Source organism: Solanum pennellii, chromosome 6 (assembly GCF_001406875.1).
Source record: "Solanum pennellii chromosome 6, SPENNV200".
NCBI classification, from domain to species: domain Eukaryota; kingdom Viridiplantae; phylum Streptophyta; class Magnoliopsida; order Solanales; family Solanaceae; genus Solanum; species Solanum pennellii.
Window position 1 is genome coordinate 135738 of NC_028642.1, and position 14638 is coordinate 150375.

General features: G+C 32.2%; 1 protein-coding gene across 1 annotated transcript; it reads right to left on the reverse strand.

Moving 5' to 3' along the window:
* Window positions 1-1344: 1344 nt before the first annotated feature.
* LOC107022788 (LOB domain-containing protein 1-like) lies at window positions 1345-2958 on the reverse strand. The gene is made up of 2 exons (XM_015223378.2): window positions 2640-2958; window positions 1345-1914 (listed from the first exon to the last, which is right to left on the reverse strand). Exons 1-2 carry the CDS (start codon window positions 2898-2900, stop codon window positions 1591-1593), a joined length of 585 nt encoding a protein of 194 aa, XP_015078864.1. The 5' UTR covers window positions 2901-2958; the 3' UTR covers window positions 1345-1590.
* Window positions 2959-14638: the final 11680 nt, after the last annotated feature.

Consider the following 14638-nt stretch of genomic DNA (forward strand, 5'->3'; position numbering starts at 1 on the left):
TATATATATATATATATATATATACACTGTTTAGGTAAAAGAAGAATATAACTTAATTTTTAAAATAGTTTTTTTACTTACTTTATAACGTTTAGATTCTCAATTAGACGATATACATTTTGTTGCAATGCATTACCTCTCGAAGAGAGAAAAAGAAAAGTCAATAGACCATCACATTATTATTCAAGTAATGACATTTTTACCTAAAACTGGTACTTATTATATATAATATATATGTCTAGTCTTTAGAAAGTTCAAGCTGAAGCTAAGCAGACGCTTTAAACAATTAGTAAAATAATTAGATTGACGTAGTCTTTAATTTTGTGCTTTTGCAAGTAGAAGGTGACATATTTTTACTTTTTCTAAGATGGTGTCCATTGTTGAGAAGTCCTAAAAATTAGATATCTATCAATTTAAATATTTTGTTGACCTATAATAATCCTATTGACAATGAAGCAAGAATTAAAAAATAAATAAAAATAGTGGATAATATGGGGGTGTTAACACACTTATTAAAAATATATTATTTTTCATTAAAATTATTTAATTGCTGTTTTACAGATATTTTAATTGAGAGCACAGGAAAAAAAAATACTATTATTTTCATACGAAAAAACTTACATGAGAACCTATTTTCCACCATTTCTTCTCCTAGCTAGTCATGAGCTGGTTCGTTGGAAAATAAGTGAAAAGATCATGTTTTATAAAATGATTTTTTCACCGATTCATGATGAGAACAACCTTTACATATTTCTAATAGTAATCGAAATATGTAGTAGAATAGTGCGTTATTTGTTATTATCTAGGAATTATATACTACAAAGGTAGTTTTTTATTTTTTAATGCTCTTATTCATATATTGCTAATACATGTTTTATTATTCTACATTTAATTCCATATAAAACTATATTCTAACATAATTTCCATAAGATCTAGAAGAAGTTGATTAGCATATGTGCTCGCAGACTATCTAAATTGAATAGACAATTAATAATGTTGATGAATTATTGAGACCGGAGTGAGCCTTTAATTTCATGTGTGGAAAGGAACCATGAGGATCAATATATATATATATATATATATATATATATATATATACCAGATCTGATTAATTGAGATTCACGTACGTAGAATTATAAAAGGTTGACTATAAAAAATTTCATTTTCATACCTCTAAACTAAATTAAAATTTTTAGACTAATTTAATGACGGAAGGATGAATTTATATGATTTGATATAAAGACGAACATGAAGTTAATATATATGTTCGATAGTAAAATCATGAGGTGACCAAAAATAAAATTGACTTGTATTCAATATTATATATAGAAGAAAAAATAAAACTATACCCGTCAACTTCATTTGCTTTATCAAAACCATTAGAAAAATCATGAAACTTATAATCTTAAAGACTCAAATCTATTCAAGATTTGGTTCATATACTATATTACATTTTAGTTTAATAATTTCCTTACACTAAAATTATAAGTTGCATCAATTTTATTTTCTCCCCATATAACATAATTAAAAACTTAGTGAAAAATATTATCCTCTATGAGTTAATTAGATGAAGATGCATGTTCCATTTAATCATGTCCAAAGAGTCTCCCATATAGATCCAACATTGTTATCATCTAAGATGCTCATGTTGATTTGTGTGAAATTATCCAATGATTGTTGTGGTGGTGATTGTGTCATATTTTCCATACAAAAAAGTGTCATAAAGTTAGCTTGTTCACATTGCATGTTGACAACCTCAGCTTGTGCTTTAGCTAATTGTACTTGAAGCTCATTCACTTGCTTTTGTAGTTGACATATTGCTCCTGCACAACCATACACAGGATCCCTCAACCTAGCATTGGCTTCATACACCATACTACTCACAGCATCTGCTCTTTGAAATTCCGGTAGTTCCTAAAAGAAATTAAATATGATGTTATGTATAGAAAACGAGAAAGTCCTGTCTAGTAATATCATTCTTAAATATGCTTTTATTAAATTTACACTTTAAAACAAATAAGATATGGTTATGTGTAATGATTTTCGTTTAACTTCTATTGACTTGTAGGTCACTATATTAAAGATAACTAACTTTATTAGTGAAATCAATGACTTGGAAAATTAGGCAAATCACCAATTGTAACTATATGTTAAATTGCACTTATATGGTGTAATAAATATATATATATATAACGATATATATAAGGTAGATCCTCATGATTACTAGTGTAATTGTCAAAATTATTCAAATTTGTTAAACCTAACAGGTGGAATTATGTGTGTAAGAGGAAAAAAATGATTTTGATTATTTTGACCATGAGTATAGTTGGTACAAAACAACAATCTTTTTTTTCTTCAAAACTAATTAAAGTCAAATGGACAAAGAAAAAAAATAATATTGAAAATGCAGCCACATGGAAAAGAATAGTAATTTGAAAAAACAACAACATGTAAGCTTGAAAATGAATTGCCCTTTCTTACACTACTAAGGACAATATTGATATTTCAATATTAAATTTCTTGTAACTATTTAAACAATCGAACTACCTATTCTTATTTTAATTAGTCCATGGCTCTTAAATAGTTATAAATTATCGCGCTATTAAATAGCTCGTAGCTAACATAATTTAGATGTATACCTGCAAGAACTTGATAATATTGCTTGCGCCAAAGACGCGATGAGCGGTAGTGAACTTGATAGGATCATTGGGAGGAAAATAAGGAGCCAACACACATTTCTCGGCGCACCTCCTCCTCAAGATCTTGCAGGCCGCACAAGGGCTGATGACTACCGCCACTTGTGGCGATGGTGGAGAGGAAGAGGACGGCGAGACGGATCGAGAAGATGGTGGTGAAGAAGTAATAGTGGTGGCATTGGTAGTGTCACCACTAGACTCCATTTTTTCTTAATTACTCTTTGAAGAAATGTTTTTACGTACTAGAAAATGTGAGAGAGTATATGGAATGGTACGTTTAACTTGGAGTGAACAAAGGGAATATTTATAAGGCAATGGAAATAAAGGAAAAAGAATCAAAGGGGAGGGAGGGGTTTGGGGTGGGGCACCAGAGGGAATTAATGACATCATAAATGAGAAAATGATGTAATAGGTAATTTGGTTTAATAAAGTTAAAATTATAAGTATACAATGTAATTTTCTTTATTTATTTTCGAAAGAATTTAAGTTATATATATTGGTATATCATATGTATGTAAATTTAAAATTATAAATATACAAAGTGATTTTTAATCAAAGGATTTGGAACACCTTACTGGCTAGTGGCTCCCCACGATTAGTATTACCTAACAAATAGCTTAAAATCTATACTAAATATATTTTTATACTATATACACATAAATTTTCATTTACACATTACTAAAATTTTGACTAATCATGATAAGAGTAGAAAATCAATAGTATTATATTTGGCTCAAGGGAAAAGGGAAAAAAAACTAAAAATAATTATCTATTTAATTTTATATAAAATAAAGTAATTGAATTTCACTAATATTTGACTTTTGGAATGTGAAAACTTAAGGAGGAGCTTTGGGATTAGGTTAGCCGATATTCTAAGAACTTTTAACTAATATACAACTTGGCTTAACTAAAAGCTGTTTGTTGTGAACTAACAAAACAAAAGAAAAGGAATCTACACTTGTATAATAAATTACTAATTCATTTACTCTATCGACATAATTGGTAAATATCATTTTTCATTATTCCTATAATTTATTGCAGAAGCACAAAAAATATAAATAATTAATAAGACCATTAATAAAGATTATTGACAAAGCAAAAATAGTGCCGACGGTATAAACACGTACTCCTTGTACTTGAGTTCATTCTTCTCACGTACTATCCTAATAAGTCAAATTCGTTTTATCTATTTATTTATGTCATGCTTTTTTTCTCATTATCATAGTATTGAAATACAAAATTAAGGATTTGGAAAATGCCGTCTCCTTTACACCAGTATCAAAGGAGGTATCATATTTTATAGAGAAAAAAGGTCTGAAAAATACTTCAATTTTGATCGAAATTATTGTTATCATATCAAAGTTTATGGACGACTTTCTACACCATGCACTATTTAATAGTGCATTTTAAACGTATATATGTATCCACGTAGACATCACAAAATATTACATCATTATAGATAGTAATGTGTCCACGTGGATACATATATACCTTTAAAATATACTATTAAATAATGCAGGGTGTAAAAAGTCATTCTCAAAGTTTGGTATCGCTACAACAATATCGATCAAAGTTCGGATATATTTTAGATTTTTTTACAATTTTATATGATTAACTGATCTTTGAAATAGACATTTGAGAACACACACAGAAATACAAAATATGAACCAAAAGCCTCTAATGGAACACTTTATCACGTGTTCATGCTTAATTAATTAATCGGAACATATCATAATTTGAATGTCTAAATGAAATTTATCAACAATTAAAAAAAATAATTATTGTATTCTCCAAAAATAGTATGTATGTGTATGTGTATATTACCTATACATACATGGTAAAGATGCAATCATATAGTAATTAATATAGAAGATTCTTATAAATATTTCAACAAATTTTGGTAAATGTCGTTCTATAGGCTGGAAATTTTCAATAAACAGCAGACATGTTTGGTTTTTATTTCTCATTCAGAGACTAAAAGTATTCTAAATTCTTTTTTCTAATTATAAGTCATATTAGAAAAGTCCAAGGGTGACTAATTAACAGTGAGCCTAACTTAGAAAATACGCTCTACTTAATACTAATATAATTCTACATCGAAATAAAATTCCTTTTTTTAATTAGGTTTTGATGTGACTAAGTAAATTACACACACTTAAGTCAGGAACTAAGTTATCATCTTGCAATTAACTACTAAAAAAATACATCCGTAGAAAGCGGAGTTAGAATTATACTTTGAAACGAGTGAGTTTGAAATTGTAAATTGAATATGTTTAATATATTTTTTAAGAGTTAATATTAATAATTTTTTTTGTTGAATTCGTAATTTGTACTCTGGCTTTGTGCCAATAGAAAGATCTCAATATAACCTTTAACCTATAAATCTATTTTATACTACTACAACAACTTCGGGTAAAGTTGGTGGGACAATTTAGCAAAAAGTACCAAGATAGACCTACAAATTCGATAATAGATTAAGTGGTCTTTGGATTGTTTTTTTTTTAGGTGAGTTTGTAATGTTTAAAGTTAAAAGTTAAAAGTTATAAGTTGAAAATGTTCAACTTTTCGCTTTAGACTTTTTGATACTTTTTCAGCCTAAAAAAAGCGCTTAAGACATTTTTTTTGAGGTATTCAAACACTTTCAAACTTTAAAAATTACTGAAAAGCTAAAGCCACTAAGCTCGTTTCAATTGATTTTTTATTTTTGACTTATCGGTCGAAAGTTATAAGTTAGAAATTTTATAGTTTATTTTTGTCATTTAGTTTAGACAAGTATTTATAAGCATTTTTTAAGTTTATCAAAACACTTCTAAAGTACTTGAAAGCTATTTTAACTTAAAAACACTCAAATAAGCCATTTCAAACATGTTTCTTGAGACAATATATATATATATATATATATATATATATACACACACACACAAACACAAGTTCAACAACAATAGCGTATTTACTAGGGTAAGAAGAGTGAAAGTAGAGAGATTGTTTCTTTTAGACGTTTGACTCAAGTTAAGCATATCAAAATATATATCCGAGAAACATAGTATAGAAGAAACCATGTTGAAAATAATAGAGAAAAAAGCATTAGCAGAAATAGATAATACGATAATCGAAGTAAATGAAATAACAGGTAAAACAATATCAAAGAATAAGAAAGTAAAAGCAAAATAATTGTGGTATTGGTAAGGGATACTACGACTCATGACTACCTACTAATTTTTTTCCCTAATTCTTGACTTCCATGTCTTCATAGCTAGGTTCATGTCATCGGTAAGTTGTAAATGTGTCATGTCACGTCTAATCAACTCTCTTCAATATATACTTCTTCTTCCTTCATCAGGCGCATCATAATCAACCGCTTACACCTCCTTACTTAAAACATCTATGTATTTGCTTTTCACATATCCGAAACATCTCAACGCCCATTTTCACATCTTTTACAACACAAAGGTCTATTTATCTTATCCTAAATATACCCGCTTCAATTAAAGATCTACGAGTGGCGTTATAGATCTTTAATTGATTGGTTCAAACTTGTTAGTGAAAAAAAATACCAAACAAAACTGACATAAGTAGAATTATTGGGTGCTAATTCAATTGTTGAAGCTATAGATAACATAATGAATCGACTCAAAAGTCAACATAAGTCTTATACTTTCATGATGTCATATATATTATATATGAATTGAAATTTATTGTGGATGACAAAATACTTTTACGAAAGTTTCACCAATGAAGGATGTGATGTATTTTGATAGTAAATAAAAGCGAATGGACTATAAATCGAAGCTCTAAATGATTCATTTTGGACTCAAAAGAACGGACTTTGCGTACTTATAGATCTAATTCATTGAAATCCTTATTTACTGATCCTATATATTTTTCTTTTTCCTATATGAGTTGATCACCTTACTAAATCAAGAAAGTATTTATTAAATATTTCCTATATTATCTTTATACTTAATTTTATTTGAAAGTGTCTACATTTATTTGTAAAATTCTTAAAAAGTTTTTTAAGGAATGAGTTAGTAAAATTATCTTCTTATTTATAATTTCTTAGTATGCATATTAAAAGAAAAGTGATCAACTAATATGAGATAGAGGAAATATATAAGATTAGGAAGGTGACTTATGAGTTGAATTTTTACGTGAAATGTTTGAGGTGCATTCAGTCTTTTACATTTCTATGTAGCAGTTGTATAGTCCTAGTGTTTCTCACATCTTGTGTCATAGGAACTTGAAATAAATGAGGAATACTTGTTGACAGCGCGGAATCAAGATTTCACTTAAGGGGTTCAAAATCTAAAGAAATAATCACACAAACTAATTGAAGAGGATTCACTTATATCACATATAAATAAAAAATTATTTTAATCATATATAAATAATATAATTTTTCGCTAAAAGAGATTTGAATAAACTCTTGACCATGGCTCCGCCCCTACTTGTTGCCTCCAAATTATTGGTGAATCCACATATTTGTTTGTTGGGCCCTATTGAGTTCTTTTTTCTTTTTTGAATTTTCTATTTCAACAAAAAGAAAAATAGAATAAATAAATTAAAATGGAAGAATATAAAATAACCATATAGTACTAAAAGGTCATGTAGATATATTATAGGATGCAGACTTTGTGAGTTGCTCTTATAGGTGAGGCAGATGCATATTTCCTAATTCTTTTTAACTACCATTTTATTACGTGTCTAAAGATAGAGAATGACATGAATTAGATAGCCTAAAGAAGTCAGCTCGTGTAGCACATGCATTAGAAAATATCATCAAAGTCCTTTTCTTCATATTTTTACAATTTGTCCAATATTATTCATATTTAATTAATTTTGATTTTCTAAATTCAGATCAAGGGCCACATTATTTTATGAAGAATACTTAATGCTTAATTATTCATAAAAGTATCCAGATAATTAACCATCTAGAAGGGTTGTGAAATAGCCGGAAAGTAATGTTTGTGATTATTTTTCAATCTATTCTATTAAGTAATTTAAGGTTCTTATGTATAAAGATAATCAATTTAATTGTTATGGTCAAATTTCATAATGAATTTTCAATTACATTCTTTATAGGGCTCCTTATTTCTATTTTTCGAGCTAAATTATTGTATAAGATATTGAATTTAATTTGAATATTGAAAATAGAGCCTCTGGAGAGTACGGAGAGCGGTTTACTCCCTCTAATGACTTATTAGATGCAAATTCGTTTTATGAAATTTTAAATATCGAATGAAAATGTACAAATTAGTGAGTTTGATTTTTTTAACTCCAAATGAGAGAAACAAATTGAAAATTAACAAACTAGTTAACTACACATTAGAAGATTGAACCTCAGCAAGATGAGGAAATTAATTATCATCTTAATTAAAGTATTTGAGATGATAAGTACTTGTAATTATAATTTTTACTTGTATAGAACAATAGGATAAATATATCTTTTTTACATGTTATTAAACTTGCTATATGGGGTTGTTTGACTTATTTTTCAAAGTTTCCATTAATGACAAGGTGACTTGAGCACTTTGCTGACCTTAAACTTTTGAATACTAATAATATTTTTTCTAATTTAAAGTTTATGTTTTTTTTTTGTTTTTTTTTTAAGATGTAAAGTTATTAATATGTTTCTTTAAAAATTATTTTGAGACGTAAAACTAATATGAAAAAAATTACTTTTTCAATAAATAGCATTTCCTTCATTTTAGTTTTTTTTTTTGAACATAATTTGAAGTTTAATAAAAAAAAAGTATTTGTTTTTAAAATCATATAGAATTAAATTAAAAATTAAAAAATACGGAATTTTTTTTATATTTTTTAAAGATGCCTATAATAATCTCATTATTGCTAAAAAAAAATGAGATCTCTCAAATTCGGAGTCGAAGACGAGTATCGGCCCTGTTAATCACTTATTAGACAATCACTATAATTACCTTTTATAATTGATTTAATAATGTAAATTATTTTTTTTAATTCAGTAAATCCATAAATGTTAAACTCATAATTACATCATAGATCAAAACCAAATTTTTAACCCAAAAAGGTTAATTTCTAGATAATTATTTTTAAGTTGCAACCTTGTTAGACGTGTGGGAACAAGAAGTAGTACTTGTGCTGTAAGAATTGACAAATGACCAAATCTGGAGACCACTCAAGTGAAGCTTATTAGCACTTATGCTAGTTTTTAACGCGTACAGTATATAATATATAGTATTATATTATACAACTTAAAAATATTATGACTTTAACTAATATGTCCAAATATGTGGAGACAAATTTCTAAGTCTTCAATACAATAGTATAAGAATTCTCTATAACTTGTTTAAGTGGAAGCAGTTAGACTCCTGTCATTCTAAAGAAGAAGAAAAATATATGTAGAAATAATAAAATTTATAATCATGAAAAACAGCTTTGTACATTGCGTGTGGACCATGATAAAAAGAAAAATGAGAGACAAAAAATGGAAGATATCTTCTTATTTTTCAAGTCTACATGTGTTTTAACTTCTTTTTTCCATTGTCTTTTTCAAGTCTCCATGTATTTAAACTTCTTTTTTTCCCTTCCTTCATAGGCTGAGAAAAGATGCCAATGAGACACTTACCATTCATATACTATAGTATAACAACAACTATTCTTGTAACACTTCTTTTGTCTAGTATAAAATGGATATCGTACTAAAAATATTTGTGATATTACTGGATTGCTTATTAAATCAGGATAAAATTAGTTAGTTTTTTTTCCTTCTATTTTAGCCCCGAATATATATGACCTTTGGAGTTTAAATAATTGAAGATCTAAGAATTTCTTTTCAAGAGGCTAATTAATAATATGAACAAAAGGCAAAATAGTAAAATTGATCAATCTATTAATGATTTTTTAACTACATTGTAAAATAAAAAGTGTTTATCTAATATAGAATATATGTAGTACTTAAAAGAATGTTTGCCGTGTCATTCTCATTCACTGAATAATCAATATATACAAAAGTGTACAAGCCTAATTTTAGGCAAGAGATAATTACGGAGATTATTATCAATTACATAGATAATAATCAATTACAAAGATAATTGCTAAATATAAAAGATGACAACTAATTAGAATATTTACCAAAAGATATTGTACAATAAATAGATTATTTCCATAATCTATCACACCCCCGCAGTCGAAACGGGAGATTTACGAATGTTGAGACTGTGCCGGAAATCATCAAATAATACCCGAGGGAGACTTTTAGTAAAAATGTCGGCAAGCTGATAACGAGATGGTACATGTAGTACTCGAACCTCACCCCGTTGAACTTTCTCACGAACAAAATGTATGTCCATCTCAATATGTTTGGTACGTTGATGTTGTACCGGATTACTGGAAAGATAGATGGCACTTACATTATCACAGTAAACCAATGTAGCCTTGGAAATAGGAAAACCTAGCTCGAAAAGTAAGTTTCGAACCCAACATGATTCAGAGACTACATTTGCAACCCCACGATACTCTGCTTCAGCACTAGACTTAGACAGAGTTGGTTGTCGTTTTGCTGACCAAGATATCAGGTTATCACCTAGAAACACACAATAACCTGACGTAGAACGACGAGTGTCGGGACACCCGCCCCAGTCTGCGTCCGTGTAGGACAAAAGAGAACTAACAGATGACTTAGACATGTGCAAACCATAGTTAAGCGTACCTTGAACATAGCGAAGAACACGCTTTAAAGCATTCATATGCTCAACCCGTGGAGCATGCATAAACAGACAAACTTGTTGAACAGCATAAGAAATATCCGGACGAGTAAAAGTCAAGTATTGCAAACCCCCACACAGACTACGATAGTGAGTAGCATTCTCATAAAGATCGCCGGATGAAGAACTCATTTTCCCTTTGGAATCAACAGGAGTAAGAGATGGTTTGCAAGAAGTCATACCTGCTTTAGCAATAATATCCTGAGCATATTTCTTTTGAGACAAAAATAAACCAGATTTGTCCCGGGAGACAGCAATACCTAAGAAATAGCTCAGTGGACCCAAGTCTTTCATAGCAAATTCAGATGCAAGGCGAGAAATAATTCGAAGCCTAAGAAATTCTGAAGAAGCAGTTAAGATAATATCATCAACATAAAGTAGGATAAAAGCAGTTTCAGTACCATGGCGAAAAATGAACAATGAATTATCAGATTTGCTATGGGAAAATCCAATGGACGCCACAAAATCAGCAAACCTTTGATACCAAGCTCGGGGGGCTTGTTTGAGACCGTAGAGAGACTTACGGAGAAGACAAACATGATCAGGTCGACTAGGATCCTTGAACCCCATTGGTTGGTACATGTAAACAGTCTCATTTAAATTACCATGTAAGAAAGCATTTTTAACATCCAATTGATGAATTGGCCAAGACTTGGATAAAGCAATACTAAGCACCACCCGAATAGTAGCTGGTTTAACAACCGGACTAAAAGTCTCATCACAGTCAATACCTTCCCTCTGTGTCTTACCATCACCAACAAGACGAGCCTTATGTCTTTCAAAAGAACCATCAGACTTAGTCTTATGCCGAAAAATCCATAGAGACCGAATAATATTGACATCAGACGGTCGCGGGACTAAATCCCAAGTACCATTTTTAATAAGAGCATCATACTCTTCCTGCATAGCAATTTTCCAATTATGGTCACGAATGGCCTGAACAGGGTTCTTCGGAATGGGTGATATGGAGGTAGTAGTATGATTGGCCTGGTCATGGTATTTAGGATTCAGTTTAAAAATTCCATGTTTGCTACGGGTGTTCATGGAATGCGATGGTTGAGAGGAGTGGGAAGAGGATGATGTGATGGCAAAAGGTGGTGGTTGCCTATCATTGGCAGCGGGTACAAAAGGGTGCATCCCCTGCTGTACGTTGACAGGTGGAGTGCACGGTTGGCTGGGGTGGGAGTGCAGCTCGGCATTAGCAGCGGGTACAGGAGGTAGGCTGCCACTGCCTTGCTGCAGGGGGTTCCGCAGGAGGGTCGCGGTTTGCTGGGTATGGTCGCGAGTGTGCTGCGGGGAAGGGGAAGGCAGGGTAGGCTGCGGGCTGGCTGCGGTATGGGTGTCCTGGCCGCGGGTGGGGTGCGGTACAGGCTGTGAAGTAGCATCCAAGGGAGCAATACCCGACTCAAGAATAGAACGATACATAGGAATGTCCGAAGGACTGGAAGTGTCACTTAAGAAATCATATGTATGAGGGAGGGGAGTGTGTACCTTAGAGAATGGAAAAACCGACTCATCAAACCACACATGCTTGGCTATTATAATACGACGACTCGACATATCAAAACACTTATACCCCCTATGATTGGATGGATATCCAAGAAAGACACATGGAGTAGACCGGGATTGGAGTTTATTTATCTTGGAAGAGGGAATCAAAGGATAACATAAACACCCAAAGACACGTAGATGTGAATAATCCGGAGTTTTTTGATATAAGATCTGAGTAGGTGATTTATAACCAAGTATTTTTGTGGGCATGATATTGTGAAGGTATGTAGCCATTTCAAGTGCATGATGCCAAAAAGAAGGAGGCATAGAAGCATGACAAAGGAGCGTACGAACAACATTGTTAATCGTTTTAATTTTTCGTTCCGATTTGCCATTTTGAGGAGAGGTGTATGGACATGAGAATCTAAAATGCATTCCATATTTTTGACAAAATTGCTTAAAGGGATCATTTTCAAATTCACGGCCGTTATCACATTGGAAAGCTTTAATTTCTCTCTCAAATTGAGTTCGAATATAAGTTCGGACACGAATAAAAAGATTATAGACTTGAGATTTAGAAGAAATAGGAAACGTCCATAAAAAATTCGTGTAATTATCAAGAAAGAGAACATAATACTTATGACCAAGTGAGCTAAGAATCGGAGATGTCCATAAATCACTGTGAATAATGTCAAAAGGCATAGTAGTATGAGATAAAGAATCTGTAAAAGGCGTTTTTATTAATTTTCCCAATGGGCAAGAATGACAAATATCGTTTGAAGCCTTATTACATTTGATAAGATTACTACTACGCAGACTACTAAGAATTGCATGTCCCGGATGACCTAAACGGGAATGCCATAAACTAGGAGAGACAACTGCAAAAGCTGAAGGGGTGGTAGGTGAAATGATTTGACGATCAGTGAGAAAAGGATAGAGATCGCCACTGCTATTACACCTCACTATTTTGCTCCCCGTCTGCAAATCCTTCACAGAAAACCCAAACGGATCAAATTCAACAGAAACATGATTGTCAGTGGTGAATTTTCTAACTGATATTAGGTTTTTAATAATTTTTGGGACATGAAGGACATTTTTGAGTTGAAGAGTGTTTTGGTTTAGACATTCGTGACCATAACCTTTAATAGGTATTTTACTACCATTGCCAACAGTAATAGCATTATTAGCATGATTACTCAAATTAAAATATGGAGATAAGTTACCTTGGGAATTCGTCATGTGAGAGGTTGCCCCGGTATCCATATAGTAATTTGGATCGGTGAGAGACATTGTGTGCATAGCTTGTTCAATGTTGGTAGGAACAGAACCCGGATGAGAAGATGGAGCGCTTGAGAAGTACGCTTGATTAGGTCGAGACCCGAGGATGCCTTGAGAAGGAGGCTGGTACGGCCTTGCCCCTGTCCACGGGTTTGGGCCCGGACCCTGGGCTGGGTACGGACAAGGTGGGGTTGCCCAAGGGCCATTGCCCCAGTACGGCCATGGGGGAAACATCCACCCCATGCCCTGCTGCTGCTGCTGTTGGGAGGAGGCGCCACCTTGGCGCGGTTGCTGCTGCTGCGAAGATTGTTGCTGCTGCTGGTTGTTCCGGCCGGCACCACCTTTGCCCTTGCCGCCGCTGCCTTTCCCTTTACCCTTGGCTCTACCTCGTGAATTCCCTCCTTTAGAAGATGAAGAATGATCACTAGAAGGGTGTGACGCTGTGGAAGAGGCGGTGAGAAGAGCCTCCTCGCGAGCTTCAATTGCAAGGTCCGAAGAGTTACTTTGTTCCTCTAGTTCAAGCATGGAACGTAGAGTATCAAAGGAAGGCAAGGGACTAATATGTCGAACAGATGTACGAAAAGGCTTATACTCCTCCGAAAGCCCTTTCAAAAGTTGAAGCGCCATCCGATTGTCGGATACCTTATCACCCACGTTTCGTAAACTGTCAGCAAGGGTTTTGAGACGAGTGCAATAAGGTTTAACACCATCAAATTGTTCGAGTTTGGTGTTAGTAAACTGCGCATCAAGGTTAAGTGCCCGGGCAGACTTGTTGTTGTGGAAAAAATTTTCTAAACGATTCCATGTATCAATTGCCTTATCATCAGCATCAATAATGGAATTTAAGAGATCGTTAGAAATAGTACCATAAATCCACTGTCGAACAATATCATCAAGTCGGTGCCAGAGAGCTGCATCAGAAGAATTCGGAGCCGGTTTCTCTTTATCAGCATCGGATTCCGTAGCAACCGGAGTAATATGATCAATCACCATATAAGCACGGCAATGGAGTTTGAACAAAGTAGACCAGTTGTTGTATTGGGAACCGTCATATTCAAGAACAACAGGTACGTGGGTCTTGATATTAGTGACAAGAGTAGCGGGATGAATTTTCTGAGATTCGGCCATGGTGGATAGCCGTGTGAGAATAAGAAGAAGAAGAAGAAAAAGCGGAAGAGAGAATTAGGTCAGAAAAGTAACCTAGGCTCTGATACCATAAAAGAATGTTTGCCGTGTCATTCTCATTCACTGAATAATCAATATATACAAAAGTGTACAAGCCTAATTTTAGGCAAGAGATAATTACGGAGATTATTATCAATTACATAGATAATAATCAATTACAAAGATAATTGCTAAATATAAAAGATGACAACTAATTAGAATATTTACCAAAAGATATTGTACAATAAATAGATTATTTCCATAATCTAT